This window comes from Mugil cephalus, chromosome 16 (assembly GCF_022458985.1).
Source record: "Mugil cephalus isolate CIBA_MC_2020 chromosome 16, CIBA_Mcephalus_1.1, whole genome shotgun sequence".
NCBI lineage: Eukaryota > Metazoa > Chordata > Actinopteri > Mugiliformes > Mugilidae > Mugil > Mugil cephalus.
In genome coordinates, this window is record NC_061785.1 from 12,131,984 (window position 1) to 12,159,121 (window position 27,138).

At 42.0% G+C, this 27,138-nt stretch overlaps 4 protein-coding genes and 1 long non-coding RNA gene across 10 annotated transcripts in view; 1 reads left to right on the top strand and 4 right to left on the bottom strand.

The window, feature by feature from the left end:
• LOC125022232 (homeobox protein Hox-D3-like) lies at positions 1-6,069 on the bottom strand. 2 transcript variants are annotated; one of them, XM_047608693.1, is made up of 4 exons: positions 5,624-6,068; positions 2,691-2,758; positions 1,548-1,933; positions 1-706 (listed from the first exon to the last, which is right to left on the bottom strand). In XM_047608693.1, exons 3-4 carry the CDS (start codon positions 1,837-1,839, stop codon positions 144-146), a joined length of 855 nt encoding a protein of 284 aa, XP_047464649.1. In that variant the 5' UTR covers positions 1,840-1,933; positions 2,691-2,758; positions 5,624-6,068; the 3' UTR covers positions 1-143. The 2 variants fall into 2 exon arrangements, with proteins under 2 accessions (XP_047464649.1, XP_047464650.1); XM_047608694.1 differs by lacking the exon at positions 2,691-2,758 and having other exon boundaries at positions 5,624-6,069.
• Positions 2,770-19,790, top strand: LOC125022234. Of its 2 annotated transcripts, none has more exons than XR_007114425.1 (4): positions 2,770-4,227; positions 15,479-15,671; positions 18,878-19,005; positions 19,657-19,790. It is a non-coding gene; the product is annotated as an uncharacterized LOC125022234 (long non-coding RNA). The 2 variants fall into 2 exon arrangements; XR_007114426.1 differs by lacking the exon at positions 2,770-4,227 and adding an exon at positions 7,446-9,523.
• On the bottom strand, positions 9,751-12,189 carry hoxb5b (homeobox B5b). The gene is made up of 2 exons (XM_047608692.1): positions 11,313-12,189; positions 9,751-10,786 (listed from the first exon to the last, which is right to left on the bottom strand). Exons 1-2 carry the CDS (start codon positions 11,920-11,922, stop codon positions 10,539-10,541), a joined length of 858 nt encoding a protein of 285 aa, XP_047464648.1. The 5' UTR covers positions 11,923-12,189; the 3' UTR covers positions 9,751-10,538.
• On the bottom strand, positions 12,573-17,517 carry hoxb6b (homeobox B6b). Of its 3 annotated transcripts, XM_047608697.1 has the most exons (4): positions 17,095-17,517; positions 14,386-14,785; positions 13,567-13,599; positions 12,573-13,452 (listed from the first exon to the last, which is right to left on the bottom strand). In XM_047608697.1, the coding sequence occupies exons 2-4, from the start codon at positions 14,690-14,692 to the stop codon at positions 13,196-13,198; spliced, it is 597 nt and encodes a 198-aa protein (XP_047464653.1). In that variant the 5' UTR covers positions 14,693-14,785; positions 17,095-17,517; the 3' UTR covers positions 12,573-13,195. The 3 variants fall into 3 exon arrangements, with proteins under 3 accessions (XP_047464653.1, XP_047464651.1, XP_047464652.1); XM_047608695.1 differs by lacking the exon at positions 17,095-17,517 and having other exon boundaries at positions 14,386-15,154; XM_047608696.1 differs by lacking the exons at positions 13,567-13,599; positions 17,095-17,517 and having other exon boundaries at positions 14,386-15,143.
• ttll6 (tubulin tyrosine ligase-like family, member 6) overlaps positions 19,255-27,138 on the bottom strand; it is a 14,780-nt gene continuing 6,896 nt past the window's right edge. For both annotated transcript variants that reach the window (XM_047608689.1, XM_047608690.1), the window contains 12 exons: positions 26,940-27,070; positions 26,687-26,843; positions 26,456-26,599; positions 25,379-25,464; positions 25,042-25,267; positions 24,129-24,307; positions 23,844-24,032; positions 22,012-22,168; positions 21,394-21,663; positions 21,245-21,307; positions 20,403-20,562; positions 19,255-19,945 (listed from right to left, as the gene is read on the bottom strand). In XM_047608689.1, coding sequence (XP_047464645.1) covers positions 19,692-19,945; positions 20,403-20,562; positions 21,245-21,307; positions 21,394-21,663; positions 22,012-22,168; positions 23,844-24,032; positions 24,129-24,307; positions 25,042-25,267; positions 25,379-25,464; positions 26,456-26,599; positions 26,687-26,843; positions 26,940-27,070 — 2,016 coding nt within the window. In that variant the 3' untranslated portion in view covers positions 19,255-19,691. The remainder of the gene's footprint in view (positions 19,946-20,402; positions 20,563-21,244; positions 21,308-21,393; positions 21,664-22,011; positions 22,169-23,843; positions 24,033-24,128; positions 24,308-25,041; positions 25,268-25,378; positions 25,465-26,455; positions 26,600-26,686; positions 26,844-26,939; positions 27,071-27,138) is intronic.

The following is a 27,138-nucleotide window of genomic DNA, read 5'->3' on the forward strand; positions in this document are numbered from 1 at the left end:
ATAAATAAATTTTTTAAAAAAAATATTCGTAGATATAAATAAATGTGCAAATTAATTTCGAGACTTGGATAAATTAGTCCAATAAATAAATAATACATGCACTGAGATCAGTAATGTGCTTCTTCTTTTGGCAACATCTTCAGCTACAGATGAGTCAGTTTTGGAGCTTGCATGATTCTGTCCTGAGGAGAGCAGCTCTGGGAGAAATACGACCCGTTCAGGTCACTTCCTCTAGGGTTTGGTGTGTGCGAGGTGTCGTACTGAGCATGCGGGCCGTGCCTGAAGCCCGCAGTTGGATATTTTGCGTATTCTGCAGCGCTGTACGCGGGCTGCGGAGGGGAGGCCGGCTGGTAATCACCGCCCAGATGGACATAACCCAGACTCGACAGAGTGGGGCTGCCCGGGGCGGAGGGGGAGGAGGAGGGCGAGCATGAGGAGGTTGTAGTAGTGGTGGTGGTGGTGGTGGATGAGAGGCCGTGCATTCTTTCATCCTTCTTCTGCTTCATCCTCCGGTTCTGGAACCAGATCTTGATCTGCCTCTCGTGGAGGTTGAGCAGGCCGGCCATCTCCACCCGGCGCGACCTGCACAGGTAGCGGCTGAAGTGAAACTCCTTCTCCAGCTCCACCAGTTGCGCGCTCGTGTACGCGGTGCGCGTCCGCTTGGAAGCCGGGGTCGCGCTCGAGCACTTCTCGTTGACGGCGCAGTCTGCGGAGGCAAGCGTGCAGGAAACATGAGATTTGAAAACGAAAGAAGAGGATTCGTTTACATCTCTGTGAATTCAAGACGTTCATCAATACGTCTGTGATTGTTTCCTCTGAGCCCGCAGCTCATTTGCTGCCAAGTTTCTGTCTCATAAACGGACTAACTTCATGTTATTTTACTCCAAATGAACAAAAAAATAATAGTAAAATAGCAGCACATACACCTGCAAATAAATTCGTTAAACTACACAGAAATATAGGATAAATTAAGGCATAAATTAGCAACAACGTGGGAAGAAGTGATTAAAAAAACAGGAACAACAACATCATTAAGACAACACGAGGCTGTGTGCTGGTTAATTAGAGGGTAATGAGGGATTTGAAGTGCATGTGGGCCGGCGGTGTAAAAGGGTTGATTATTTTACTCTTTTAAGGTAATTACTCTGGTTTTAGTCTCAATTGTGGTTCTGTCATAAATTAGCAAAACGTTAAATTCTTTATTTTAATGCCTTTTAATTTATTAAATTTTCCAAGATGTTAATGTCAGATTTTTAACCCAGTGGTTTCTCTTATTTCGATGGGCTTTTTTTTTTTTTTTTTTTTTGTGAAACTTTACTAAATGTGATGAATCGTGATATTTTTCTTCTCCTAAAATGAATGTGAGCCTTAAGTCTAAACAAAGGCCTCCTCACATGCCTAAGTGCGTCTTTATTAACACCTAATTGACATTTTGGACGCGAGAGGGAGGAAATATAAAGTGGATTCGCTCTGTAAAAGGGAGGATAAATGGGAAAAGAGCGACCTTTGCGAGCTGTTTTTGTCCATTTTTTACGTGTCATACAGACCTGCAGTTCTCCTGCCGGGTTTCTGATTTGAGTGTCTGGACTCTTTCATCCAGGGAAAAATCTTTTTGCTCATTGTAAACTTGGGACTTTGCTGCTTTGACCTCCTGGGAAACGTGCGCGCTAACGTCCCAGCTTGCTGCTGCTGCTGCTGCTGCTGGTGCGCCGGTGCTTGATGAGCGCACCCAAACCCACCGACACCATCCAGAGACTCGCTGAAGAAGTCCTGGTAGTGGTGGTGGTGGTGGTGGTGGTGGTGGTGGTGTTGGTGGATGTTGTGCATCTGCGTTTCCATTAAATGTGCACCGGGGCCCCTTCTGACCTTCTGGCGGAGCGCTGGCAGCCAAATGTCACATGGCAGGTTTCCAGAGAGCCGAGGGCTTCATGGCCTGAGACAGAATCAGGGAGGAGACTAAATGATCCATCTTATCAACTCAATAGTATGTTGACATGAATAGCAAGGCTCTCCAGAGCGGAGAGGCAACACAAAATGAAGGGGTTTGGAGGATAAAAAAGCACCACGAATGGAGGATAATCATTAAAATCGCCAGAGAATTTCTCTTTAATTTGGTGCACGTTATAAAACGAGGCTATTTCATTCGTTTGGTTCGGAAGTGGGGACAAGAATAATCCCACTGAACAGATGTAAACACGGATAAAATAAAACCAGAGCCTGGAATTATTTTAATAGGAATTTATTTTGTTGTGTTTCCAGGGGCGTTTCCTGAAATTCCACGAGGCCTGTTAATAAATAAGAGCCGTTGTTCGGTTAATGGATAGACCTGTCTTTAACGTTTTCGAGTGGGGGGAAGAAAAAATTAAACGCCGTCTCACAATCTACTGAAAAACTCATCCATCAAGAGCGAAATAATACAAAAAAATATGCACTGTGCTCTGCGGCCGTAACAGAGCTGAAACAAAAAAAAAACCATCCCGGTTAAATTCAATTTCACCCCGAAATTAACCAGGAGAAAATTGTGAAGCAGCAATTTTAAGACACGGAGGAAGAGAGAGAGAGAGAGGGAGAGGGAACGAGTCTGGAGGCATGCAGCTTTATGAACTCTGGTTGAACCGCGGCTGGAGTCAGGCTCGTAAATCATAAAGACACATAACCCAGTCTGCAGCACAACAGCTCGGCCGCCTTACCTTCACAACCCACATTCATTCCGCGCAGAAACAATCCTCGCGGAAACAAACACGCCGGCTCCTCTCACCTTTTCGGGGGGAAAAAAAAAAAAGCCTGTGAGATTAGAGATTGGGAGAAAGGAGGAAAGCGGTGCCCTCGGAGGGAGAGAGAGAAGACGGCTCTCCTCTTGATGTGATGCGGAGTGGACAGTGTTTCTGCAGCTCACACCGCCCTGCAAAGCATTTCTGCCCACTATGTCAGCGTGTGTGTGTGGGTGTGTGTGCATGTGTGTGTGTGTGTTGAAGAAGAAAAAAAAAAAAAAGCAGAAACCCTTCCTGCTGATCATGCAAGCTCGGTTTCATATATGGAAATAGCCCTTTTATAAATACTGTATAAGAATGGCGCTTTTACGCACGGCCATGGTGGAGATTTGGCTTCCTGTACGTCTTTGCGGCAATTACAGCCGAATGAAAATCTAAAAATATTAAGGTGTGTCAGGAGAAGGGTATAAATTAAATATTTTTGGCTCCGAAGTCCATTTTAAGTGGATTTAGATAAGAAAGATAGCCCGTTGAGGGGGAAGGTCTTTGGCTCCATTAAAAACGAGCCAAAAGCGTCTCATTTTTTATTTTTACTCTGAAGCCTTCTTCTTGCCCAGAAATCATAAAACACATCTCTATTTTTGTTTAAACAATCCTGGGAACGCGTCCAGCCCTGGGGCAATAAATTCAAACATCCCGTTTAGGAGCGATGCCAGAGATGCCATAAATTTCCCGGGCAGAGAAAGCTGTCAGTATTTAGTGTGGGTTTCCACAGACTCACATAAATGCATTACGTCTCTTTTGTGAAATTGGATTTTTTTTTTTTTCATTCAAATGAGTGATCAGCAGCGTCCATTAAAAAGTTGATACTGTCCAAGATTTTCTTTCTTTCTTTCCTTTAAAAAAAAAAAGAAAAGAAATCAGACCTCTGAAGTGGATCGATTGGCGGTGCTTTGATCTCTCGTCTTCACGTTTTGGCTGATCGCTTTGATTGGCTCTTTGAGGTAATATTTAACTAAGTGGCGTTAATTAATGCAAATGGGAACCTTTGATCCCTGATGCATGCCACCAGAGAAAAAAAAAAAAAAATGGCGGCCTCAAAAATGGCGAGCTCATGTAAAAGCTGCACCAAAATGCAACAAATCTGCAGCCTTCATTGGTGCAGCTGGAGACCTACTCTGAGCCCCCCGGCGAAGGACAGGTGAGGGCTGGAGGCTGCAGTTTTATTTAAGTTTGCAGAAAGCGTGTGAGGAAGATCTTTTATTCAAGTTTAAAATAAATAGATAAATAAATAAATCCAAAGATCCTGCATTCAGAGTGAAAAAGTAAAAGTTGCAAATTTTAGAGTAACACCAAAAGCTTTGCTCTCATGGATCCGCTAAGTTTCATCTTCTCCTTGCAGACATCCGTTTGGTAAATGCCCCGTGTCACTCATCTGCAAAGGTGTTGCCTAATTGGAGCTGCTGGAAATCTAGTAAGCAGTGATCGTCCTCTAAAAGCCTCAGCGGAGGGACAGGTGAGCCGACTCCACGGAGCCCATAAAATCCTAAAAGGGCTAAAAGCTCTGCAAGTTTCCAGTAAGTGGTGCTTTTTTTTTTATCAGTGGACGCTGCAGTTTTATTTCTGTTTTTCGAATAATTTGTTCGCCGCAACTCTTACAGGAGATGCATGTGTGGAAGACCTTTCACTCAAGTTAAGTTAAAAGGTCCTGCATTCAGAGTCGGAGCGTATAGAACTCCCATCGAGCCGAACGCCCCCTTTTTAGAATAACGCCCACCCAAGCACTTTAGGCCTGAGCTTAAATCTGAATTTCCTCTCGTGAACGCATTAAGTTTCATCTTTCCTCCTTATTTTGACCCATAAGTACACGTAGTTTGATGTGTATACCTTGTGTTATTAATCTGCAAAGTCATGAAATTAAGTGAAATGAAGCTGGCTTCATGTTTAATATCTGAAATGCACAATGCTGGAGAAGCTACCGTAAGTAGTTCTCTTAAGGCCTTAGCCGAAGGGCTGGTGCGCTAACTCCACGTGGCTTAAAGCTCTGGAAATTTCCACTAATTTGTCCTCCTCTATTACCGGAGGATTCAAAGTTGGATAATACGTCGCTGAAGATCCGAGAATCTTAAGCACTTGAGTGCAGTGCTAGAGGAGAGCACCTATAAGCCGCTAGCATGTTGCTAACTGGGTGCGCGCGGCCTGTAAATCTTGTTGATAGCCTGTAAAATGTTGCCATAAAAATACAAAGAGAATCAGCAATAAGTGCTCTGTTTAAAGAAACAAACAAACCGTCCCGTGATATACGAGGCTGGGGCTGTGTGTGTGCATGTGTATGTGTGTGTGTGGATGACCTGATAAGTCAGAGCACTGCATAAAGGCATACAGTATAAAAATAAATACAGGTTCGATCTCCGTGCAGATATCCTTCACGTATGACGACATCCCTGAGCTGCACTTTACATCCCATCGCTCCAGTCTCTCTTCAGGCTGCCCGTCTGGTCTTTGATGGACATACCCACCCCTCCTCCTCCTCCTCACCCTCGCTCACCCCCACCACCACCACCTTCCATTCAGGCCTGCTGACAAATGCAGCGCACTGCAACCTCTCTTGTCAATTAGCTGCAGGGACCACGTGTCCACAGAGGAGCAGGATTTATCGCCCTGACTTAATTCAGACACAGAAAAGCTGATTTCCCGCAGACGACTACAGGCAACACGCAAAATAAATAAACCAAAAATGACTGACCTATACATACTTAGAAACAATAAACACACAATAAAGAAAAAAAATATAAGTTTACACTTGAATATAATGAAATCTCCTTACACTAATGTGCATTATCAAGCATTTATGTAAAATGTAAAACTTATTCCCACAGATTTTCTCTATGATTATAAAAAACCTGTCTTACCCTCTGCACGGCGCGGCCATGTCCTCACCGGGACAGATCCTCCTTCCAGTCCGTCCGGTCTGTTGGAGCCGTTTGTCCTCCTCACGTTCCCCTCCACCGCCGCCACAACTCCTCCAACAAACTAAAACTCCTCCTCGGCTCGGGACAGTGGCGGTGAAAAGAGGGACGTGATAAATGACGGGTGCCGAACAATGCCCACATTGAAGGCCTCGTCCTGCAACTTTCCCAGATGTCATATTCTCCAACAATGTGGTGCTAAAAAAAAAAAAAAAGAGGGGGAGGTGGGGGTGTGGGTGTGGGTGTGGGAGGCAGAAAAAAACAACAGCAGCCAGACTCTCTGCTGAAGGCCTGCAGCTCTGCAAGAGAGAATGACAGTTTAGGAAAGTGTTTTTAAGTGAGCGCTTGACTTCTTTTCTTCTCCTCCATGTGAAGTGTCGCCACCTACGTACTCCCCAAGAAGCGAACTTGTGGCGGCTGCTATGTTTACACAAATTCGGATCTACAGGGTGTACATAGATGACAGGTGGTCCGCCTCTGCAACAATTAAAACCGGCTCATTAACAGGGTCCAAACAAGCGGCGCGCTGGAGATATTCAACCTCTAATAAGACCCCCTCCATAGGGCGACTTTATTAGTGGCTAACGCGTCACTGTGATCGGTTATGGGCCTTTAATGAGAACATGTGTTTATCGCCTTTTATTTGGTATTAATGCACTTATAAATGTTGGTGATCCATTCGTCAGCTCACTTTCTAACAAGCCATCGGATCTGTGGATATAAACGTCGACAAACCATCAACAGAAGAGATTATTAATCACGTACGCGAAGGCAAACGTTAATAATGCAGCAATAAATAAGATTACCGCGCAAATCTACAGCCGCACGTGCTAATTAATTATCAATGAGGTCTCCGACGCATCAATTAAGTCACAGATAAAGGCGTTTAACAAGAGAATCCGTGGTTCTGGATGTTGGTAAAGCATAAATAGACGGTTTAATACATCAAATCTGCAGCTGTTAATGCAAAAAAGGTCATTAATAAAAGGTGTTAATCACAAAAGCTCCAATTATAGAAATAAAAATGCGTTAAAAAAAGGGTTTAATACATCACATCTCCTGCTATAACTATTAATAACGCTGTAGTAAAGGGTTTAATCATCACATCCGTGGTTATGAATGCAAATAAATTAATAATAACACAACAGGTCACGAGTTGTAAGCGTGAGTAAGTTACCAATAAAGGCTTTTAATACAAAGATCTGCAGTTATCGATGAAGGGTGCACAGCAATTCTGCACTGGTAAATATTAATATAGAGCTGATAAAGGGGTTAATCATAATTGTGTGGTTATAAATGTTAAATTAAGCTTCGTAAAGGGTGTAATACATCAGCTCTGCAGTTCCTTAATCAAGTCTGCGGGTATAAATGTTAATAAGTCATTATTAAAGGCTGTTAATCACGAAATCTACAGTTAAAATAGATTTGATTTTCAAGTTTAATGGATTTTATCCTCAAATCTTACCTGGCAAATCCAAAACTTTCGCATTAGTTAACGTTCCTGACCATTTACGAAGCGCGTCCATGCAACGCGTCGGAGCAGAAAACAAAGCAACCTCACAGCAATTATGTTTCCTACTATAGAAAAGGACCCAGTTATTTGATCGTTATTATTATTATGATCATACCTCTAATTAGATCCTTTACTCACTAAGTAAACATGCTTGTACCACAAAAAGAAAATGAAGAACAATTAATCAAAAGTACAAGTTCTGTATTCAAAAGTCTACGACCGAGAAATATCAAGCACGTTCACTGTCTTTGAATTCGTGGTTTCCTTCAGTTTAACTTGAACATGAGAGGAAAGGTCACGGCTCCTGCAAAGGGTCATGAAATAAGTTTCACTTGAGTGTTTTTGAACAAATTCTATTAATAAGTCAACGTCCACGTGAAAAAAAAAGTTTAAATTTCAATTGGCTGATCTGAGACAGAGTTCAGACATGTTTCCCCTCCTCCACTTGTGTTCCAAATAAAGTGAGCGGAAACAGCAGCTCAGTCTGAACCCGCTCTGCTCAACCCTAAAGAGACTAATAAACAAGTCTGCACTGTAACCTACAAAAGAAACTCATCCATCATCATCGGGGGCCGGTCTGAGGCGCCCTCTGCTGGCGGTGCAGCTGCATCACAAACAGCTCAAACACACAACCCCGCCAAGTGTTCATCATCCGTGACAACACAAACCTGCTTCTCCAACAAATAAGTAAATAAATAAATAAATAACGGTGTTAATTCATTATTAAATTTAAGAAGTCCGCATTTAATTCCACGTGAGAGATTTGTGAGTGTGTGTTGTGGTTGTGTATTATTATAAATCTGCTATTTAAATACCAAATAAACAGTTTTCTTGTGAATATTGACCTTGATATAAGATTTTAATATTTAAATTTGGGGGAAAAATGTTTAAATATTTAAATTATATGCGCTTAAAATGATTATTGCTATGCTTCATCTCTGCTCTTGTGTTTCCCCAAGTCCCATTTCAAGCCATAAAAACAGGCTTGTGGCAAAGCAGGGGAAACAAAAGAGGAATAAAATTCAGATTTACGCAGCTTGTTTGGAGCCATTTAGCCTAAAATATGAGAGGAATAAAGCTGCATCTATCTCTCATCTTCTTCATTTTTCTTTGCACACTTGAGCGTGTGGTGACGGTGCAAAGTCTGGCACTGGCAGCAGCGCGCTTCCTCCTGACGCATGTGGGGCTGCAGCCTCCACCGTCTACTGACCCAGCGATGATCCCCGCCGCCATGAATTATGCATGAGATCCGGGTACAGATTACCCCTATCAATATGCAATACTCATTACGCTGGTTAAATTGCCACTTAATAGTTATGAATATGTGGAAAATGTCTGGGACGCATATAGCCCACCAATGTTTTTAACTTTTCCCTTTTTCTTTCTTTCTTTCTTTTTTTTTTTTTTTTTTTAAAATCTAGACTGAGTTTGAAAAGACGTTAAAATATATTAGTCCCCAGCAGATAATGTAATATATATCTATTATATTTTTTTAAATAATTTAATTTGGACAATGCACTATGCTGGGATTTCTTTTCGTGCAATCAGTGTCCAGCTCGGAGGTGTCCGGGACTTCACCTTTGGCCGCTGGGTGACTTGACAGATCGGGATAAATCATTCCCAGGACCTCGCTCAAGTTCGTTTTGTGGCAGCTCCACAAAAGCTCTTATTAGCCTCAAAGGGTTTATTTTTGTTCCTTTAAATCAGTTTGTGTTGGGAATATAACAAAAAATAAAAAAATACATAGAAGAAATTGTCAATATATTGTCACATTCTGAGCTGAAATAATAATTTTAGTAAAATATAAATAACTGGTGCTGATTATTATGGTTATTTTTACCTCAAAATGGAGCCTTTTAGGAAACAAAATTTTGAATTAAATGAATTAAAAGCAGCATTCAGGCTGCCGTGGGCCGTGTGAAAAATAAAAATAACAAATAAGGGGCAATTGTACCAAGTTTTCCAGCAGTTTAAAGCAACTAAATATGACTGGACACTGCTTCCTTCCCCTGTCCAGCCTTCTGCAGTCCCATCCATGCAGTTAAGCCGTCACTTTCATTCAAGGTTGTGAATTATATAGTACATTGTCTACTCCCCAAAACCATAAAACCAACTTTATGGACCTCACGTGACTTTTCACAGTCTGTAAGTAATATAGGCCTATACAATCTTTGGTAAGAGGGGATTTTTACCAACTTCAGCCTTGACTATATACCTGTAAAGCCAAAGCCACTCTTTTTTTTTTTTTTTTTCTCCAGGGGGGAAATATTTTGTTGTTGTTTTTTTTTTTTCCTTTAAGTCTGCACATGGCAAACTCGCATCGAGACGAGGTAAGTTTTTTAAAAAAGTCTTCTCTTTCACTCTGGTCTGTGATAAAAAGAGGGGGGTAAAAAAAGGGAAAAGTAGCTGCCCTAAAAATCTGATGTCTTTTAAATTACACGCGAAAGTAGAGCCGAAACTTATTGCGCAGCGCCAACTCCGTGCGTAAAAATCCACTATAGCCACGACGTGCCTTTTAACTGCGTTTGTCCTCATTGATAATACAGCACGAGACACGTTCAAAGCAAATGAGAGAAACTTTATTTTCAAGCGCTATGAGTTCACTCACAAATACAAAAAGCTTATTGGCGAAAAAAGCTCACATCACTGCCTATCCACAGAATAACTCCTTTGCACTAAAAATTTATCACATTGACAGGTTGAATACATTTGCATTGCTCATAATTAGTCCTAAACAATAATAATAATTATAATAATAATAGATGCACAAAATATCCTAGAGCTACACATTGGCTTTTTGAAAGTTTTATGGATGTTGGCCACAAGTTAACCATCAAAAATAGCAGTTAAAAGTTACACTAAAGCGCTTCGCATGGCCCCCGGAATACATTACATTCAATGAAGAGCAGCATATGGTTTGGAAACTTTTTTTTTTTTTTTTTTTGTGTAGTTTTCTGTTTTTTGTCTGATCTGTACAATGAATTTTACTCCTGTTAGACCGTCAAGAAGTTACAATAAAGAGCTCAAGTTGAAACACCTTCAAGAGAGAGAAGAGAAGAGAAGACAAGAGAGAGCAAAAAGGACAAATACCCCCAGTTGATATATTTACACCTTAATTTTTACCCCCAAGTAGAACATCTAAGCTATCATCGTACAACAACAGTAAACAAAAAAATAGCATTGTAAGACCACAGGATACTTCTTTTTCTATCACAATAGCATGCTGGAAGGTGCTGCGCTTTCAATAGCTTTACAGTACTCATGAATTTCTTTTTTTATTTTTTCATTTTTAAACGTATTATTATTTTTGATATCCCTCCTTCCAAGAAAAGAACGAAGCGTTATTCAGTTGTGGAAGGCGCTCCCTCCTGTTACAAGACTCATGCTTTTCAGTTTATTGTCCTTCTTCCACTTCATCCTGCGGTTCTGAAACCAGATTTTGATCTGTCTTTCGGAAAGACACAGGGCGTGGGCTATCTCTATCCTCCGCCGTCTGGTTAGGTACCTATTGAAGTGAAACTCTTTCTCCAGCTCTAGCGTCTGGTAGCGGGTGTACGCAGTTCGGGCCCTTTTCCCATCTGGTCCAGTCATATCTACAATTTTACAGAAAATCCAGACAATTAGCAACTGCGCCGGGCAACAGAGGAGGGGGAGGAATTTGACTTTCTACGGGCTTTGGTTTAACATTAAATTGTTCTGGCTTCGCCGTGGCGCGTAATGGGCAGAGAAAAGTCAACAGCGTGGAATGAGCTGATGCGGGGAGGAAGCATGCAACCAACACGACACAACAACAACAACATCAACAACAGCAACAACAACGGTTATTATGATCTCTTTCTTTTACCAAGAGCCCTCGCCACCAGCCAGACCGCGTGTTTTAGCCCACGTTTTAAATCTCACAAAGCATCCCCTCTCTCTCTCTCAGGCTCCAGCAGCAGTTAACCCGGACCCCACCGACAGCAAACAGCCCCATAAAGACTTTACAAATATTGCCCTTTTCCAGTCATCCACACCAGCCTGCTCACTCATGCAACACTTGACAGATTTATGACACACCGCCAGCGTGACAGCCTTCAAAACGGAATATTATTAGATGTGTAAATATATATAAATATATACCATGGCTTATGTGCAGTTTCCGCATCCAGGGGAATATTTGTGGCGATTGGCAATCATTTGATGTGGGAGTGGAGGAGGTGGCGTTGGGTTCCTGGTGCTGCTGCTGCTGCTGCTGCTGCTGCGCCCGCGGTGCCGCGTTGGAGCCGCCGCTGCTGTGCGCGCCCTCCTCGCTCTCAGAAGCGACGGTGGCGTCCTCTATCTCCGTGAAATGAGCGCTGTTGCTTTTGTTGAGAGTGTTGCTGCCCGAGGTCGCGCTCCGGTCAGAGGGAGGAGAGGGGCTTTTTAGTTCCAGCGGATCCCGGCTGGCCGTGGCGCACGACGGCGGAACCGGATCTGGGGATGCGAGCGAGCAGTTGGGCGTCTGTCTGTACCGGGCGTCCGGCCCGAATCCCCGGGCATCCTCCCTCACGGCACCGAAGTGGCTGCCGGTGTTGGTGCGGTTCACGGTTAGGTCCATGCCATTGTAGTTGTAGCCGAAAGACCCGGAGTGCATGGTGCCAGGGTCTCTGAAGGAACCGCTCACAGCGCCGTTAGTCCCATAATTTAGTAACTGATAGTCGGAGCCATTTGGATAGCGCCCTGAGAACGAGTTTACAAAGTAAGAGCTCATTTGCTTGGATTTTTAAAGCCTCGATTTGTAGATCTTTGTCGCTATAATCCTGTGTGCTTGCACGATTTATGGATGCAATCATGAATTATAAGCAATGAAGCCCTACTGTACTTTGCCAGGTATGCGGCCAAATATGGGAGAGCGTTCGGGAATCACGTGCCTTTGTTGACCAGTCGTAAATCCTCACTGATGACTTCAAGAGGTAATTCATGCTCCATGGTTACAAATGATGACGAAATAATGGTCGTTAGGCTCCAGTCAATGGTGCCTCCCCGCTGCGCCCCCGAGAGCCGCGCAGGCAGAGGGCGCCATCTTCCGGACAGCGGCGGTAGCGCTCCGCCGAGACGCGCCTGTCAGGCCGCGGAGCGCCATCCATCATTTATGTAACGCGCTGATAATACAGGCCACAAAAGGCTCAGGTAACACATAACAGAGCCTTATCAGCCGCGCCGCTGTCACTTTAAAACGACAGCGTGTCAAACTGCAAATTATTTGAATCTTTGCACGAGTTTTATGTGGACGTGTAGTTTTATTGTGGCTTCGGAAGCACCTCGGACACCGACAATGACAATAATAATAATAAAAAAACAAAAATACTAATAATAATGTCTTCTCTTTGCGCAGGAATGACGCCACCAGATTTTCCAATATATACATCAAAAAGCCTTTATTTCTATGTACAGTTTCCTAAACAAAATATTGCACACAATATCCAGATGTGCATTGAACACACAACAATAAATAACATGTAACATTTTTCTGTACAAATTGAACATGTCGATGGCACAGCTGTAAACAACAATAGACTATCACAGGGCAAAACTACACCACAAGATGTACAGTGAAGGACAAATCTTTTTTTTCTTTCTTTTTTTTTCCTTTAAGTTTAAAAGATGGAAAAATAAAACTCTACGATAATGAGGTAACATCGTTTGTCCGGAACTAAACACAAATAATTATTATGTACATTTTGTTGGATTTTTTTTTTTTGTTTGTTTTGTTTTTTAACATATATATATTTTTTTGCATAGTCCCCTAAATAAAGACACGAGCACAAGGACAAACAGAGGAGGACCTGGTTTTAACCTAATGCGGACACTGTCACCGTGCAGAAACTGAAATTAAGTCACTCCACACGTCTCTAACATGTGGTTTGCAGCACTTTTATATCTACAAAGAAATAATACATGGTTTTATTTTAGGGGTGTGCACTTCAACACACACACGCACACATGCCTTTGTTTCAGTGTCCTTTTTTTTTTTTTTTTTTTTTTTAGCTCTTCTTCTCAGCTTGCTCCTCGTCTTCGGGTGTCTTTGAGGGATTGAGGAGTTTGTTCTCCTTTTTCCACTTCATCCTGCGGTTCTGAAACCAGATTTTGATCTGTCTCTCCGTCAGGCACAGGGCGTGTGAGATCTCTATCCGGCGCCTCCTGGTCAGGTAGCGGTTAAAGTGGAACTCCTTCTCCAGCTCCAGAGTCTGGTAGCGGGTGTAGGTCTGTCGGCCCCTGCGGCCACTGCTGCCAAATGGCCCTGCAATTTAAAAAAAAATATATATATATATATTAAAAAAAGAGAGAAAATTAATCAGTTAATAATTGGATGTTTGTCTTCGGTGAATTTCTAAAGTGGAGGAGAAAACTCTACCTGAAACTGCACTCAAAATCTGAAGGGGTGTATCTGAAAAGATACAATATAGTGGTAATTCGTTGTTTTTAGCAGACACATCTAGCTTTCCGTGTTCGTGAAGTAGCAAATCTTTAACTGTGCCATTATATTTAGATATATATTCAACATTTATCTTATAAAATTACTTTTAACAGCCTCCCTAAAGGTACGCACGTATCTCCAGGTGGCAACAAATAAACTTACAATTCTTTTTAAAATACATATTCCATAATATTTCCCAAAGTTAACCCTGCAGCTGTATCAAAGACGATCCTTATAGTGACTTTACATTTAAAAACCGACACTAATGTCACTGCAGCTCACTGTAGGGTGTTCTATCACTATTTAGCATCTATACGTACAAACATCAGGGATGCGCAGCGGTTGTGAAATTTTATTTTAATCTCCGCTCGGTGCGTTTCTGAGGTATTTGGAGTACCCGAAAATGTAACAAAATCCGCCATGTAATACGAGCTGAGAGGTTTAAGTTGGAGCCCGGGTGATGCAGGCCCAGCCCGTGCGTGCGCTGCTGGCGTGCGCGCGTATATGTATGTGATGATGATGTAGTAGCCAAAGCCCCCGAAGGCGCACGAAGTGAAGAGCTCCGTGCGCAATAATGGCAAACTCCGTAATCGCCTAATTATTTGGGTTTTACCGTTAAGTTGATCAACTGTTCGAGGCTCTCCGCGGCTGACAGGTGTAGCCTGTGTTGCCCGTGCGCGGGGCTCACTCCACGCACCTCCGGGCAGCATGACAACAACAACAACAACAATCTTAATCGTGTACTTTTGCACTCACCGGCGGAGCAGGCGTTCATCCTCTGCATCCAGGGGTAGATCAGAGTGGAGGACTTGTCGTCGATGCTGCTGCTCATGCTGACAGCTTGCTCGGGGCACTCCGCCTTGCGCTGCTGATGCTCCTGACTGACGAACAGCGGCTGGTCCTCGCGGCTCGTGAAAGCGCACGAGCCGTCCGCGTCCTTGTAGAAAGTCCCGACCGGGTTGTAGTCGCAGGGCGCCCCTCCGCCGCCGGCCCGGCCGTAGATGGCCGCGGCCGCCGCGCCCGTTTGCTGGTAGTAGGACGCCGGGTAAACCTTCTCCTGCATGTTGGCCGCTCCATATGTGGCCGCGTTGGAGTAGTGTCTTAACGGATCGGTATATCCCGAGGAATATAGCGGTATCTGACCCAGGAGAGAGTCCTGTCCTCCCGGCAGAGACACGGGAAAAGTTGAGTTAACAAAATAGGAACTCATTGGGTGGACAACGGGGTGTATATACTCCGGAGGAATATGATTTGTTGTCTTTTATAGTCCAAGTGGTTTTGCCATTACTTTATCGGAGATTTGGTTTTTGCTGAAAGGGGGGGTTGTGAGGTGCCACTGAATACAGAGGGGAAGTGTACCATCTGATCAACCTCTGGCCAATCACCGCCGTCTGCGCTTGCACTATTGCACCCATGGGGGGCTCTTGTTGCGCGCAGGAGTCCCCGGTGAATCGAAACGAAGCGCTCGAGCCTGTCGGTCTTTACGCACGCTCATTCACACACTCACACGGACGCCGCGACGCACACAACACTTGAAAAACAAACACTCCACATATATGACCTGTATATGAAGTGATTTCACCGCATGCAAATGAAATGAAACACGCGGATTGCAAAAAAAAAAAAAAAAAAAAAAAAGCCAACGAAACGCCAAACACTTTCCTATTAGGGCACAAATTACTGCTGAGCATCACCCTCGCTGTGTCTTCCTATACCTCCCCCTTATCAAATAACGTACTGTATCCAATAAACACACGAGCAAAAACACTCTGCTCTCAATGCAGCTGCTAGAAATCCAAGTGGATGCAGAAACACTGCGTCAATAATGCAAATATTTCACTCTCCAAAGGTGTGAGCTCATCCTGATTCCTGATTCATCAACACCTCTGACCGAAAGTCCACGAAGACGCGCACAGAGAGAGAGGCTGGGAGGACACAGCTCATCATCATCACCATCATCACCATCCCCATCATCACTTTAGCACACCGTGATCAAGTGGACAATAACTCCACAATTTCAAAAAACGCCAAAGCAGAAAAAGGTACGTGCACAGGTAAAGATGAAGTTAGCCCGGTGCCATCTTTCCACCTGGATACTGATTTATTCGACTTATAATATATGGATGTGGTGATAATTAAATAGCTCAATTAATGCTACTGTTACAAGTATCACTTCAGTGTTTTTCTTTCATTGTTTTACAGTCACAGCACCATAAAGACAGTAATATAATAAGGACTTTCGTGTAAAAAATGGTGGAATTTCTTGATTAATTAATTTCAGAATTTCTATTTGTGGTCCTTCTCGGTCGATTAATTAGACTTTGACTCAAACAAGTTATATTAAATAAAAATAAATCCATTAAAACATTGACATTATTATTATTATTATTTTTTTTAATTAACGTGGATCTCAAATAGGCTCGTGCGTTTGAATAAATTGAGGACAAAATGTGAAATATTAGCAGAATAGGCTCAGCAAAATAAAAATAATTCTGTGATACCCCGTATTATTTTTTATTCCCTTTTTATTATTTGTTGATTAAACATTTTGATTCAACAGTTTAAACCTCAATCGTCAAGTAACGTCTTCCAACCAGGCCGCAGTCCCTCCAGCCAGATGACAGCATCTAGGAAATCCCGTGTTTTCGTGTCTTTATTAGATTATGGCCCCATAAAACTGCAGAATCAAACGAGGTACAGAAAGAAAAGAAAAAAAAACGCTGCAGAGGCGACAGAAATAGAAAATAGACGAGAGAAACAATGCAATGCGGTGAACACTGACCCCACGATTCTCGCGAAATCAGAAAAGGCGAATATCAGAGTAAATATTTGCCTGAAATTGTGAGACGTGGAGGGAAAAGCGGAGGCGAAAAGGCGACGGCGCCGCGCTTAATCAACATACACAGGTTCTGGTGTGATTTTAAGAATAACAACGCTAAAATAAAACAAATTAAATAGGATTTAATCGAATAAAACGTGTCAGTGGAGTCAATGCCGGTAGGTGCAGTTTATTTTGAAGATAAACATGCCCAGGCGTTAGCACGGGCCTGCAGCATCATTACCATCCTCGTCATCAAAGTCAAGCCTGTCTGGCCTGTAGCCTCCTGATCAGACAACATCCTCCCACAGGCCTCAACACTGAGACATTTTCACTCGGTTTTAGGTTAAATCTGCGGGTCTATGTTCCGCTTTGAAGTCGCTACTTAAGCATCTCGGGGATTAAACCGAGCGAGCAGCAACTGGTTTAAGTAACACACAAAGAAGAAGAAGAAGAAAAAAAACGCAGGATGCTTTAGGCTGGATAATTGCCATTTCTTAGAGACAGATCTTCCCTTTTCCAGTTACATAAACAAAGGGTCTATACTGACAATTCAAACACAACAGTGCAGCAGGAGCAGCAGCGGCGGCGGCGGCGCACTTGTGTTGAGTTAATCGCTTGGCATATTAGAAACATGGTGCCCTTACCTTTGTTGATAATCCATCATTCCCGGTGTGGGTGCCACTCCGGAGAAGCTCCTCTCGCTTCCTGTCAGCCTCGTACCCTCCCAAATTTCCCACTTTGTTTAAGTGACTTCATGGAAGTAATCCCTCCATCCAGGAGTGTTGTCATCCCTCATTTTCACCAACACGCAGCCACATAAGTGCGGCCACATTAACATGGCGCACACGGCGAACGAGGCGTCGCGCACAGGGCTCCAGCCTCGCCACTTTTGGAGAAATTACGCACGCACATAAAAGCCGCAGCGGCCAGGCTTCCTGTAACAAACTCCCCACACGCGTATTGCATAAACAACGAGGCAAGAAAAAAAAAGGCTGCGTTACTACAGTTAAGTGAATGAGCGGTGGAAAAAACAGCAGCTGCAATATAACCTCATGGGAAATAAGTTCCCATTCCTGCTGTCCACATGACCGCCAGCGACCAATCCCGGAGCCGGGCGAGTCGTAAACTTCGACGGCAAAGTTGTAAATTTTCATAAACAGCAGCCGTTTTTGTGCTTTAGACGCGCTTCCTCATCGCCATCTTTATTTTTTTCTTTTTCTTTTTTGTTACGTCTGAAATGTTTAAATTGGAGTCTGGGTGAAAGGAAAGTGTGAGGATGTGGAAATGTAAGAGCATTTGGTGAGATGGAGTTTACGCAGGAGGAAGCGCATTTGGTTCTGTTCCAGCCATAAAAAAAAGATAGAAAAAAGAAAAAGGCTGATAGTTTCTTCCTCTTTTTGATCCAGTTATTTACTGCTGTTAATACAGATTATTTTGGCTTCAACTTTCTAGAATAATAAACCAGCGTCACGCCTTTCTCGAAACTCCCACTAAAATAATATAAAAAAACCTTAACGTGACTGATTAAGGCGATTTTTTTAAATCAAGATAAATATATATATATAAATAATCTGGTTTTCCAGGCGTAAAGGGTTTTCCACTGAAGATCATTATGAATTCTCAAAGTGGGGAAATTCCTTCAGTCACTAAATCAATTTGGCCAAAGATGGAAGCAGGCTGCCTGTGGTCCTCAGGGGGCTTTTAAGGACACAGAAAACTTTTCTATCAGGATCAAATTCCTCTAATTTGGGCTAAACGAATGGCTTGAAAACGTACTTCTTCTTCTTCTCATCGTTTCCTTTGTCTTATTTCCGTTTTGGATCGACTAAAGATGATCCTTTCAGTTGGCTTGCTGGTGTTTTTTCCGACGACAGAGAGGATTTCCGACATTTATAGACGCAATAAAACCATAAATTCTTGAAACACAAAACGTTCCCGCTCCGCTTTGTATGTGTGTTTCCCAAGAATCTCAAACTTAAAGAAAAAGAAAAAAGAAAGAAAAAAAAACATTTCGTAATTGTCCGATGAAAAATACATTTTAAAAATTAGAAAACGAGTTTTAATAGAAGAAGCGACATGGGCGCCTCCTCCATTCAGTCCATGTTTCATTTTCCTAAATAATCAGTCGTTCATTTAAAGATTATTATTAATTAAATTATCTGTGGGCCTGTGCTTTTTAATAACAAATCATTTGATCAGTTTGGGTTTAACCGTGTTTATTATTATTTTGTCTAATTTCTTTCTCTGTCACAAAATCTAACTTGCGTATAAAATAATTAAAAAATAAATAATTTCCTCACATTTTTCTTATGTTGTCCAGTTATTTCCACTGGTATCAGCAGTAAACTAATCACAGTGGCCCACAGAATTCACCCCTTACTCTCGTTTCATTATCATCGTTTTGTTTTGTTTTATTTTGTCTTTCAGCCAACGAGCTGAACAAAGACAGCGGATGCAGAGACGCTGTAAAACTTTATGGCCTCTGAAGTTAGAATGAAAAACGTCCAGATGAAACCACAGACTCACTCATTCAAAATGATCTGGGGGAGAAAAAGGTAATAATAGTTTCATAAGTTGTTGTTTGTTTGTTTTTTCTTTTCTTGCACAGAATCAGGAAAATTCAATAAATAAGATGAAAGTAAATCAGCTAAAATATATTTTATTGATCATCAGTGCAAATCAAGTTTTTTTAAATACCGCACAAATTATTTTTGTTGAGTTAAGAAGCGGCAGGTTTGTATTTTTAATGTCCCTCAGGTTAAAGTGAATTTAAAGTCAATAAATAACTCTTTAATATTGTAATCAAATCATCAGTGAGTTTATTAAATTAATTCTTTCTTAGAGGAAACGTGCAGACTTGAATCCCACATGTTAGTTCGGGCCTGTCTGCTTTTACTTTGGCACTCTAGCTGAGGTGAGTTAGAGACAATTAGACATTTATCTGAGCAGAGAGTCTCGTACAGTCTGTAGAAAAAGTTAAAATGTTATCACGTTGTTTCTGCGGCGCTGGAAGTCTTTTAGTGGCGAGCAGTGTAAACTGCAGGTGTGCAGATGTAAGAATCTGTCTGTGTGAGGCGTTCATAGGCACAGCGTGTTTCTGTATTGTCACCGTTTAAGGGCCACTCTACCTCCAGTCCTCCTCCCCTGCTGCTGCTGCTGCTGCTGTTTGTGTGAAGTCTTTTTTTTTTTTTTTACATGTGGAGCAGCTTCAGTCCGAGGGCCTCTCGGGAGCCGGTTTTCCTCACTGCCCTTTACTGTACTGGGGGCCCTGACGGGACGGCTTGCGGACGTCGTGAGAGAAGCCAGGCCTCCTGACCAGCGGGGCCCGGGAGGAGATGACGAGCAGGCTCTGCAGAGCCGTGGGGTCGTGGGACATGTAGGCGCAGCGCAGGCCTCCTCTGGGGACGTGGTTTATGGCCGGGACGCTGGGACGGGGCCGGGCGTCGCTGTGGGAGCTGCTCCTGCTGTCCTGCCTGGCAGCCAGAGAGCTGCTAACTGAAAAACACAGAGAAGTAATGAAATTATCACTCTGCTGAGGACCATTGTGGTTTCTGCTGTTTTTAATAGTGAATTTAATAACTCTCTCTGGCCATTTCAATTTAACAGTGCAATAATAACTAATGATTTTGCCTAAATTAAGTGGAAAGAATAATTATTTTTGTTGCGGGTGATCGGGGACATATTAAATAACTATTTCAATATTTTATATAATCACTGGGTGATATTTTTCCCACAGTTCTGGTGATAAAAATGCATTTATATGTTTCCTATAGATTTACTTTAAGTTTATAGTTGAACACAGTAGTGAAATATGAAAAAATACAACAAAAAAGGAAATTTAAGAGTTTATTTGTGCAGTTTGGAGAAATGCCTATGTTAATAGTAACTGAGGAACCAAATGTTGCGGTGTTGAAGTCAGATCCCGTCTTCCACCGTGTGGAGATGTGTTTACCTGGCCAGGGCATCCGCTGAGAGCTGACCGTGCTGCGGATTTCCGCCGCTCTGTTGTGGCTCTCGGGCTCATGCTGCAGGCAGCCGGACTCCATCAGGCTCCTCTGGTCGACGGTGGACCTGAGCAAACGCTGCTGAGTGGTGTGGGAGTGGAGCTGCTGCTGAAACACAGCCATGAAACGATGCCTTTAATTCTGTTTCATAATGATTATCCAGCACTTCAAACTATCACTCAATCTGTTTATACATTTGAATTATTATTATTTTTTTTTTGGCCATTTATATCAGCTGCTGAATCTGGGAGTTTTTTTTATTATTATTATTTATAATAAATACGGATATAATTTTGACTTTATGCCAAAAATCACCAAATTAAGGGCAAATTTAACCTGTTAGGAAAACATAATTCTGACACAATATAAATAAATAAACTATATTCACTTACATTAGAAACAGACGATTGCTTTTCTCTATCTTAATGGTTAGATGTTCAAAACAAAATGAATCTACTTTGGTAATAAATTAACTGTGTGATTTTTTTTTTGAGACATGTTTCTGGTTCAGGCGTCACTTATGAGAGAATTTGCTGGGACAGGTTTGTCATGTGATAATAGCCTCTAAAATACAGATATATAAATATATAAAATATATAAAATAGACTGTCAGTCAATTGACAGAATTTTAAAAAAAAATGGTGTGAAATTTTTATACAAAACAAACATGAAAAATATTATTCAGTTAAAGTCATCATGCAGGATTGAAGTGATGCTGATTAATTTTTGTTCACTAGACAGTGGATTATTTTGACTGGAGCGGCGTCTTCCTGTGTCCCTGATCAGGTACCTGCCGTGAGATCTGCTGCTGCTGCTGCTTTGTTCTCTGAGAGAACTGCGTCAATGAATCCAGCTGAAACAGTAAAAGTATAAAAGTACAGTGGATAATTATTTATCATTCTACAGTGAGAACTGATTTTACATTCTGTCTGGTCTTACCTTCATCTGCTGGTACCTCAGATGCCCCTGCTTGCTCTGTTGGTGGCTGCAGGCGTCCTGCAGGACCCCCCCTCCTTCTGTCCGGCCCTGCAGCAGCTGGTGGATCTGGTCCACAACCCCCAGGTCCTGCAGCAGCTTCTTTCTCTGGAGCATAGAGCTGATCCGCTCCTGCTCCTCCACGTCCTCCCGTTCCTCCTCCTCCTCCTCCTCCTGGTCCTCTGCTCCGACTTCCACAGCCTCCACGTCCTCCAACATTTTAGACAGAGGAGGCTGCGGAGAAACAGGGAGACATTTGGTTCAATTTGCTTTTTTATTGCCTCGCTGTATACACAGACAGCAGTATACATCGGCAGTTACTGTCACCAAATAACCTCAATAACAATGTTTGTTTTGCCTGTCTTGACAGTAAAGGATATTTTAATTTGAAAATAGAGACATACATTAAAAATTATCAGCAGGAATGTTCTTGTAGCTAATTTAAACCGGGTCTGTGTACATTGACTCTACGGGGTCAGCCAGAATATGAGCCATTCATCAGCGGGGGAGACCGTGTGGCTCCCCCTGGTGGCTTCCTGTGGAACCTGCATCTTTAACGACAACACTATAAGACAGTATCACCGGCTGAGGGTCACAGCTTGAAGTGGGGGGCTGTGTCGAGGCTCGTCGCGGTTTCGCTCTCTCCCCTGCTGTCTCCCCCTGCAAGTCTCTCCTCCGGCCTCCCTTCTGGTCCCTCTCCTTTTGCTCCTGCTTCAGACGCAGCTCCTGCAGCTGTTGTCTAAAAACATAAATCCACAAGGTGAATATACTTCCGCTTATCTTTAAGTAGCTGATTTTATGTCATTTTTTATCCACTTCATCACAGGACAAATTATGCAGTGGTGAAGAAATGTAGGAAAGTCACTACTTTGATAATATACAATTGGATTTTATTTTATGTACTGTATATACTGTATATGCTGATGGGCACTTTAATCTACAAAACCTTTATGATACCATTTCTAAATGCAAATATATTCTAAAAGCCATTAAAAAGCAATGCAGAACCAAGTTAAAAAAACAAAAACAAAACAGGATGAAACAAAAATGTAGAACATGGACAGAAAAGAGCATTTCTAACTGGGTGGAAACAGGTGGAACCAGCTGTTTAAAAAAAGCAGCTCGGTTTTATCAGAGGCAGGAGATTCTGTCACATACAGTTTCTTTCAAGCCTCTAATTTAATATCCTGAGAATTACAGATGTAGATCATCAGTGTCGCAGTGGAAATGAATTCCCTGACTGTGTGCAAAGTGGCCAAGATAATAGTGCACGATAACACATTATTAAGTTATGTTTTAATAATAATCATTTAATACATCTGCTAATCAGGTCACAGACATATGAGTTAAATCACCTACAGGCTCAGTGTGAATGTCCTCTTCTGCCTTTATGTTACTTTCTTTCAGCCATTTTTAAATGTTGGCATACTTTTTCCTGAAAAATAAATTAATTAAAATACTTCAAATTACGTATCGCGCTTCCCTGCAACATCTCAATCCATATGTATATGCAGCATTTTACACAGTTCATACTCGGTGCTCGTGAGCTGCTGCATGTTGCAATGTGTGAAATGTGCCTTTAAGTTATTTCATTAATAGTTTAACAACATTTTATCACAACATATCTCTAACAGCTTACAACATATTTTATGTCTTATCTGTCAAACTATTTAAAAGCCCTTTACCCCATAAAATATTCCACGTACTATGGTAAAAAAGTTATTTCTCACATTGGAGAAGAAGCGTCCATTTTTTGACACATTGTGTAAATAATAATAATAATAATACATTTTATTCGTAAACTTCTTTCTAAACATCAAGGTCACTTTACAAAAAGTTAAAATGCAGACGAAATATAAAATAAAACCAAATAAATAAATAAAAAGATAAACAGATTTTTATATCTACATTTCATAATTACCACAAATTTATTTTCCTGATTAAATAATATTAATTAGGATTATGTTTAGCATTTTATGAACAAAATTAATCAAGTAATCATTTTAACACTGAAAGACTAAATAAAGTTGATGGGTTATTTTCATGAACTCATGCAGCTTCAGTATAGCCATGTTTAAGAATATTGTAATCTTTGTAATTTTATCTTATCTTTATTATTTGTCTTATTATATCTCTTTTTATTGTTGCTTTTTTAAATATTTCTCATGTTGATGGATTTTTAAATAATTTTTGTCTTATAATATATAACATTGTTATTCCATATAAATAAAGATGATCATTATTTAAGTGCCTACATTTACAGCATGCACAAATTTAACAATTTAAAATGTCTCTTCAGGGATTGAAAGGCTCTTTTCCCTTTTTTTTTTTTTTTAAATAACACTGCTTATCTGTTTTGTTAAGACTATGACACTATTTCTACACTTGCTGTGTTGACAGTGTGCTGCAGGTACCTGGCACACTCCTCTCTGGCCTTGGACGCCGCAGTCTCCTGGAAGAGTGAGCTGCTGTGTTTGAAGTACTTGTCATATTTCTCTCCTCCCTCTCTAGGATAGATCCTCTTGAAGCCTCCCTGGTGTCTGGCCTCGTACCTCTCCATCTGCTCCACCGTGGCTGCCTGGCACTGACGCAGCTCCTCCGACCTGGTGGTAAAAAACGCAGACAGTAACTCCGGCACGCGTCGGGAAGCCTCCAGGAGCGTGTGACCTTTGAAAAACTTTCCCTCGTGTTTGCCCCACCTGGCCTCTCTGGAGCGGTTTTGCTGCAGCCTGTCCTTCACCTTGCGTCTCTCCTCTTTGGTGATCTTGCGTCGGTCGCAGGCGCCCAGGTTGATGAGGACCAGAGTGTCGTACAGCAGCGCGTCCTTCACCTCGCGGTCCAACTGTGAGTCGGTGGTAAAGCTCGGGGAGTGATTCACCTGGACACCCATGTACAAATACATTGACACATTTAGGTATATAAACATAAAATTACTTACATCTTGACTAATATTCAAGAATTTTTATGCCTTATTATGAACTAGTGCTCAAAAGCTAAATACTGCTCAAACACAAACGTATATAAATATTTTCAGATCCTGTCAGATTGACCAAAATCGAAACTGTTGGCTTGAATTTTGGGGTAATTATGCATAAAAAGATGCACAATACATGAGGAATATACACGTTTGTTACTGAGCTGGAATATAAACTGACACAGAACATATTCACCAATCAGCCACAATATTGTGATAGCCTGCCTAATATTGTGTACATCCCCCTTTTGCCACCAAAACAGCCCTGACCCTTTGAGGCATGGACTCCTCTGTTGTGCTATCTGGCACCGAGACGCCAGCAGCGGATGCTTTAAGCCACGTAAATAGAGAGGTAGGGCCTCAGTGGGTCTGACTTGTTGGTACAGAACATCCCACAGATGCTCAACTGGATTGAGATCTGGGGTAGTTGCTAAGTCAACACTTTGAATCTAGAGGCTGAATATTATTTGCCTGAAAGGAAATGATATTCCCTGATGACAATCAGCAGAACATTGCAATCTGTTAAACGTATTGCACATTTCTGTTATCTGTGCTCAAACACGCTTAATACAGCTGTTCAGAACTTGGCGCTGACTAAATATTAATCTTTATTTATAGTCAGCGTCGTGGCCTCTCACCTCCAGCACCCAGGGTCTGAGCCGGTGATCCAGCAGCACGTCGAAGCCCAGGATCTCGAAGCAGGCGCTGCCGGTGGTGTGGTTGGGGAAACACGTGTGGTAGTTATGCTTGAGGATGGGGTGAGCGGAGATCAGAGTCTTGATGATCACGTCCTCGATGTCGCTCCACATCTTCTCTGTGTTGCAGCTGATGGACTCCAGGAGCTTGTTGAGGGTGGACAGCTTTCTGGGGGACAGAACACGTAACAAACATGCAATGAATATAAGTTTTTTTTTTTTTTTTTTTAACAGCAATAGCCGTACAACGCAACATGCGTCATCTATAGTGTGTATTTACCTTTTGCTGCCAGTGTCTTCATCACGGACAAAGTTCTCGCTGTGCTTGTTGATGGAGTAGTTGGTGAGATGCATGCAAACATCTTCCTAAGGTTAAAAGACCATATATGAAAAAAGGCACAGGACCAGTATTAAAGTAATGATTAAGATAAAAAGGAAACATGAGACATAAAACATTAAGATACACATACTCACATAGAGTACATATAAATATGAATGTGTGTATTATGGCCACTGACTAGTGAAATGAATATCACCGATTATCTAGTTATGAGGCGAGTGTGCTGTATTACACAGCACATTTTGTCTTCTAATTTGATGAAGCAGGAAAAATGGACAAGTGGAAGGATGGGAGCTACTTTGACGAGGGTCAAACTGAGATGGCTCCACATCTGTTCAAAGTGTTGATTTGGACTACAGCTTCCACAGATCTCAATCCAAACGGGCATCATGGAGGCCCAACCACTCAACGTGTGGGATCTGCTGCTAACGTCGTAGTGACAGATACCACAGCATCATTCCAGACGTCTAGTGAAGACCACGCCACAACAAAGTCTTGTACAATTTCAGGCAGAGTCATATGAATGATTGGTGCATAAGAGAAGGAAAATAAATACACACGAACATCAGGAGGATTTGTGTCAGTCTGCATCTGATTGTTTGAAGAATTCCAGTTATTAGTCCATTAATTGAATCCAGAAAAATGTACTCCCATATTAAGAAATAGCGATAAACTTTCAAATTATTTATTGGTAAATATATAAAAATTAGGTTATTCTGGTAGTTATTGTAAGCTCCAACCTATGTGTGAGGTAAGTGTTTTATTATTTTATCTAACAATGATTACATTGTAGATTTTTGTGATGCTACAGTTTCATTAAATATGACTCTTAATTTTACACACAGGGTGAAGATTGTTTATGATCTTGGACTCAGAAAACCAAGTCTTGCGTTATACTACAAACCTTGAATCTGTCTGTGACACTCCACCTAAAACTGGGGTTTCCACAGAACATGTAAATCTTCAAAAACGAGGATCAGTATATTGTTGACAATATGAACATTACCACACTCTTACCACGTTGCCGTGTGTCGGCTCATTGTACTTGGTCGTGCAGAAGCGAGCCAGTCCCTCCTTGAACATGAATATGCTGAACGGGTCACACGACGTCACCAGAACGTAAATACGCAGATCGAACTTGTACCCGTCAATTATGAAAGGCTGCGGAGGAGGGAAAAAAAAAAGTTTAAACCTCAAATCGTGTGTGTGCAGGTAGGTGTTGTGGGTTTTCACTCAACTGATCCTCACCCTGGAAATGTACACCTGGCAGATCATATGTTCTCCAGGTTGAACCTCTTTGCTGGATTTGGTGATGAAGATGCCTTTGCCTTGGCAACCGGTGTCTGGCTTACAGATGTATGTCTTGTTCTTTTTGGCCCTGGTGTAAGCTTGGAAGTCAGTGTAGCTGTAAAGCACAATCAGACGGAGGGTTGGTACATGAAGACACGCTGAGAAAATGCTAAATAAAAGAAGGGAATCAAGGAGAAAAGTGTAAACTGACTCTGCGGGGAGGCACCACGTTCTGGGGAAGATATTGTAGTCTTTGGGGAAAAGCTTGAACATGCGGTTCATGTTTCTGGCCAGTAAATCTTTACGGCAGATCTCACTCATCCCTGGGAAATGGTTTATTTTCTGCAAAGACAAAGTGTGTTTACAGGACAAAAGAGGACAAACCACCTAACTCATCTTCACAGAGCAGA

Coding starts and splice junctions, on each gene's coding strand:
- hoxb5b (XM_047608692.1), bottom strand. CDS start 11,922: ATGAGCTCTTACTTTGTAAACTCGTTCTCAGGGCGCTATCCAAATGGC. Junction 10,787..11,312: donor GAAACTGCACATAAGCCATG/GTATATATTTAT, acceptor GTAAAATTGTAG/ATATGACTGGACCAGATGGG.
- LOC125022232 (XM_047608694.1), bottom strand. CDS start 1,839: ATGGAAACGCAGATGCACAACATCCACCAACACCACCACCACCACCAC. Junction 707..1,547: donor ACCCGGCAGGAGAACTGCAG/GTCTGTATGACA, acceptor TTGCCTCCGCAG/ACTGCGCCGTCAACGAGAAG.
- hoxb6b (XM_047608695.1), bottom strand. CDS start 14,839: ATGAGTTCCTATTTTGTTAACTCAACTTTTCCCGTGTCTCTGCCGGGA. Junction 13,600..14,385: donor GATGAACGCCTGCTCCGCCG/GTGAGTGCAAAA, acceptor GTATCTTTTCAG/ATACACCCCTTCAGATTTTG. Junction 13,453..13,566: donor GATTTTGAGTGCAGTTTCAG/GTAGAGTTTTCT, acceptor TTTAAATTGCAG/GGCCATTTGGCAGCAGTGGC.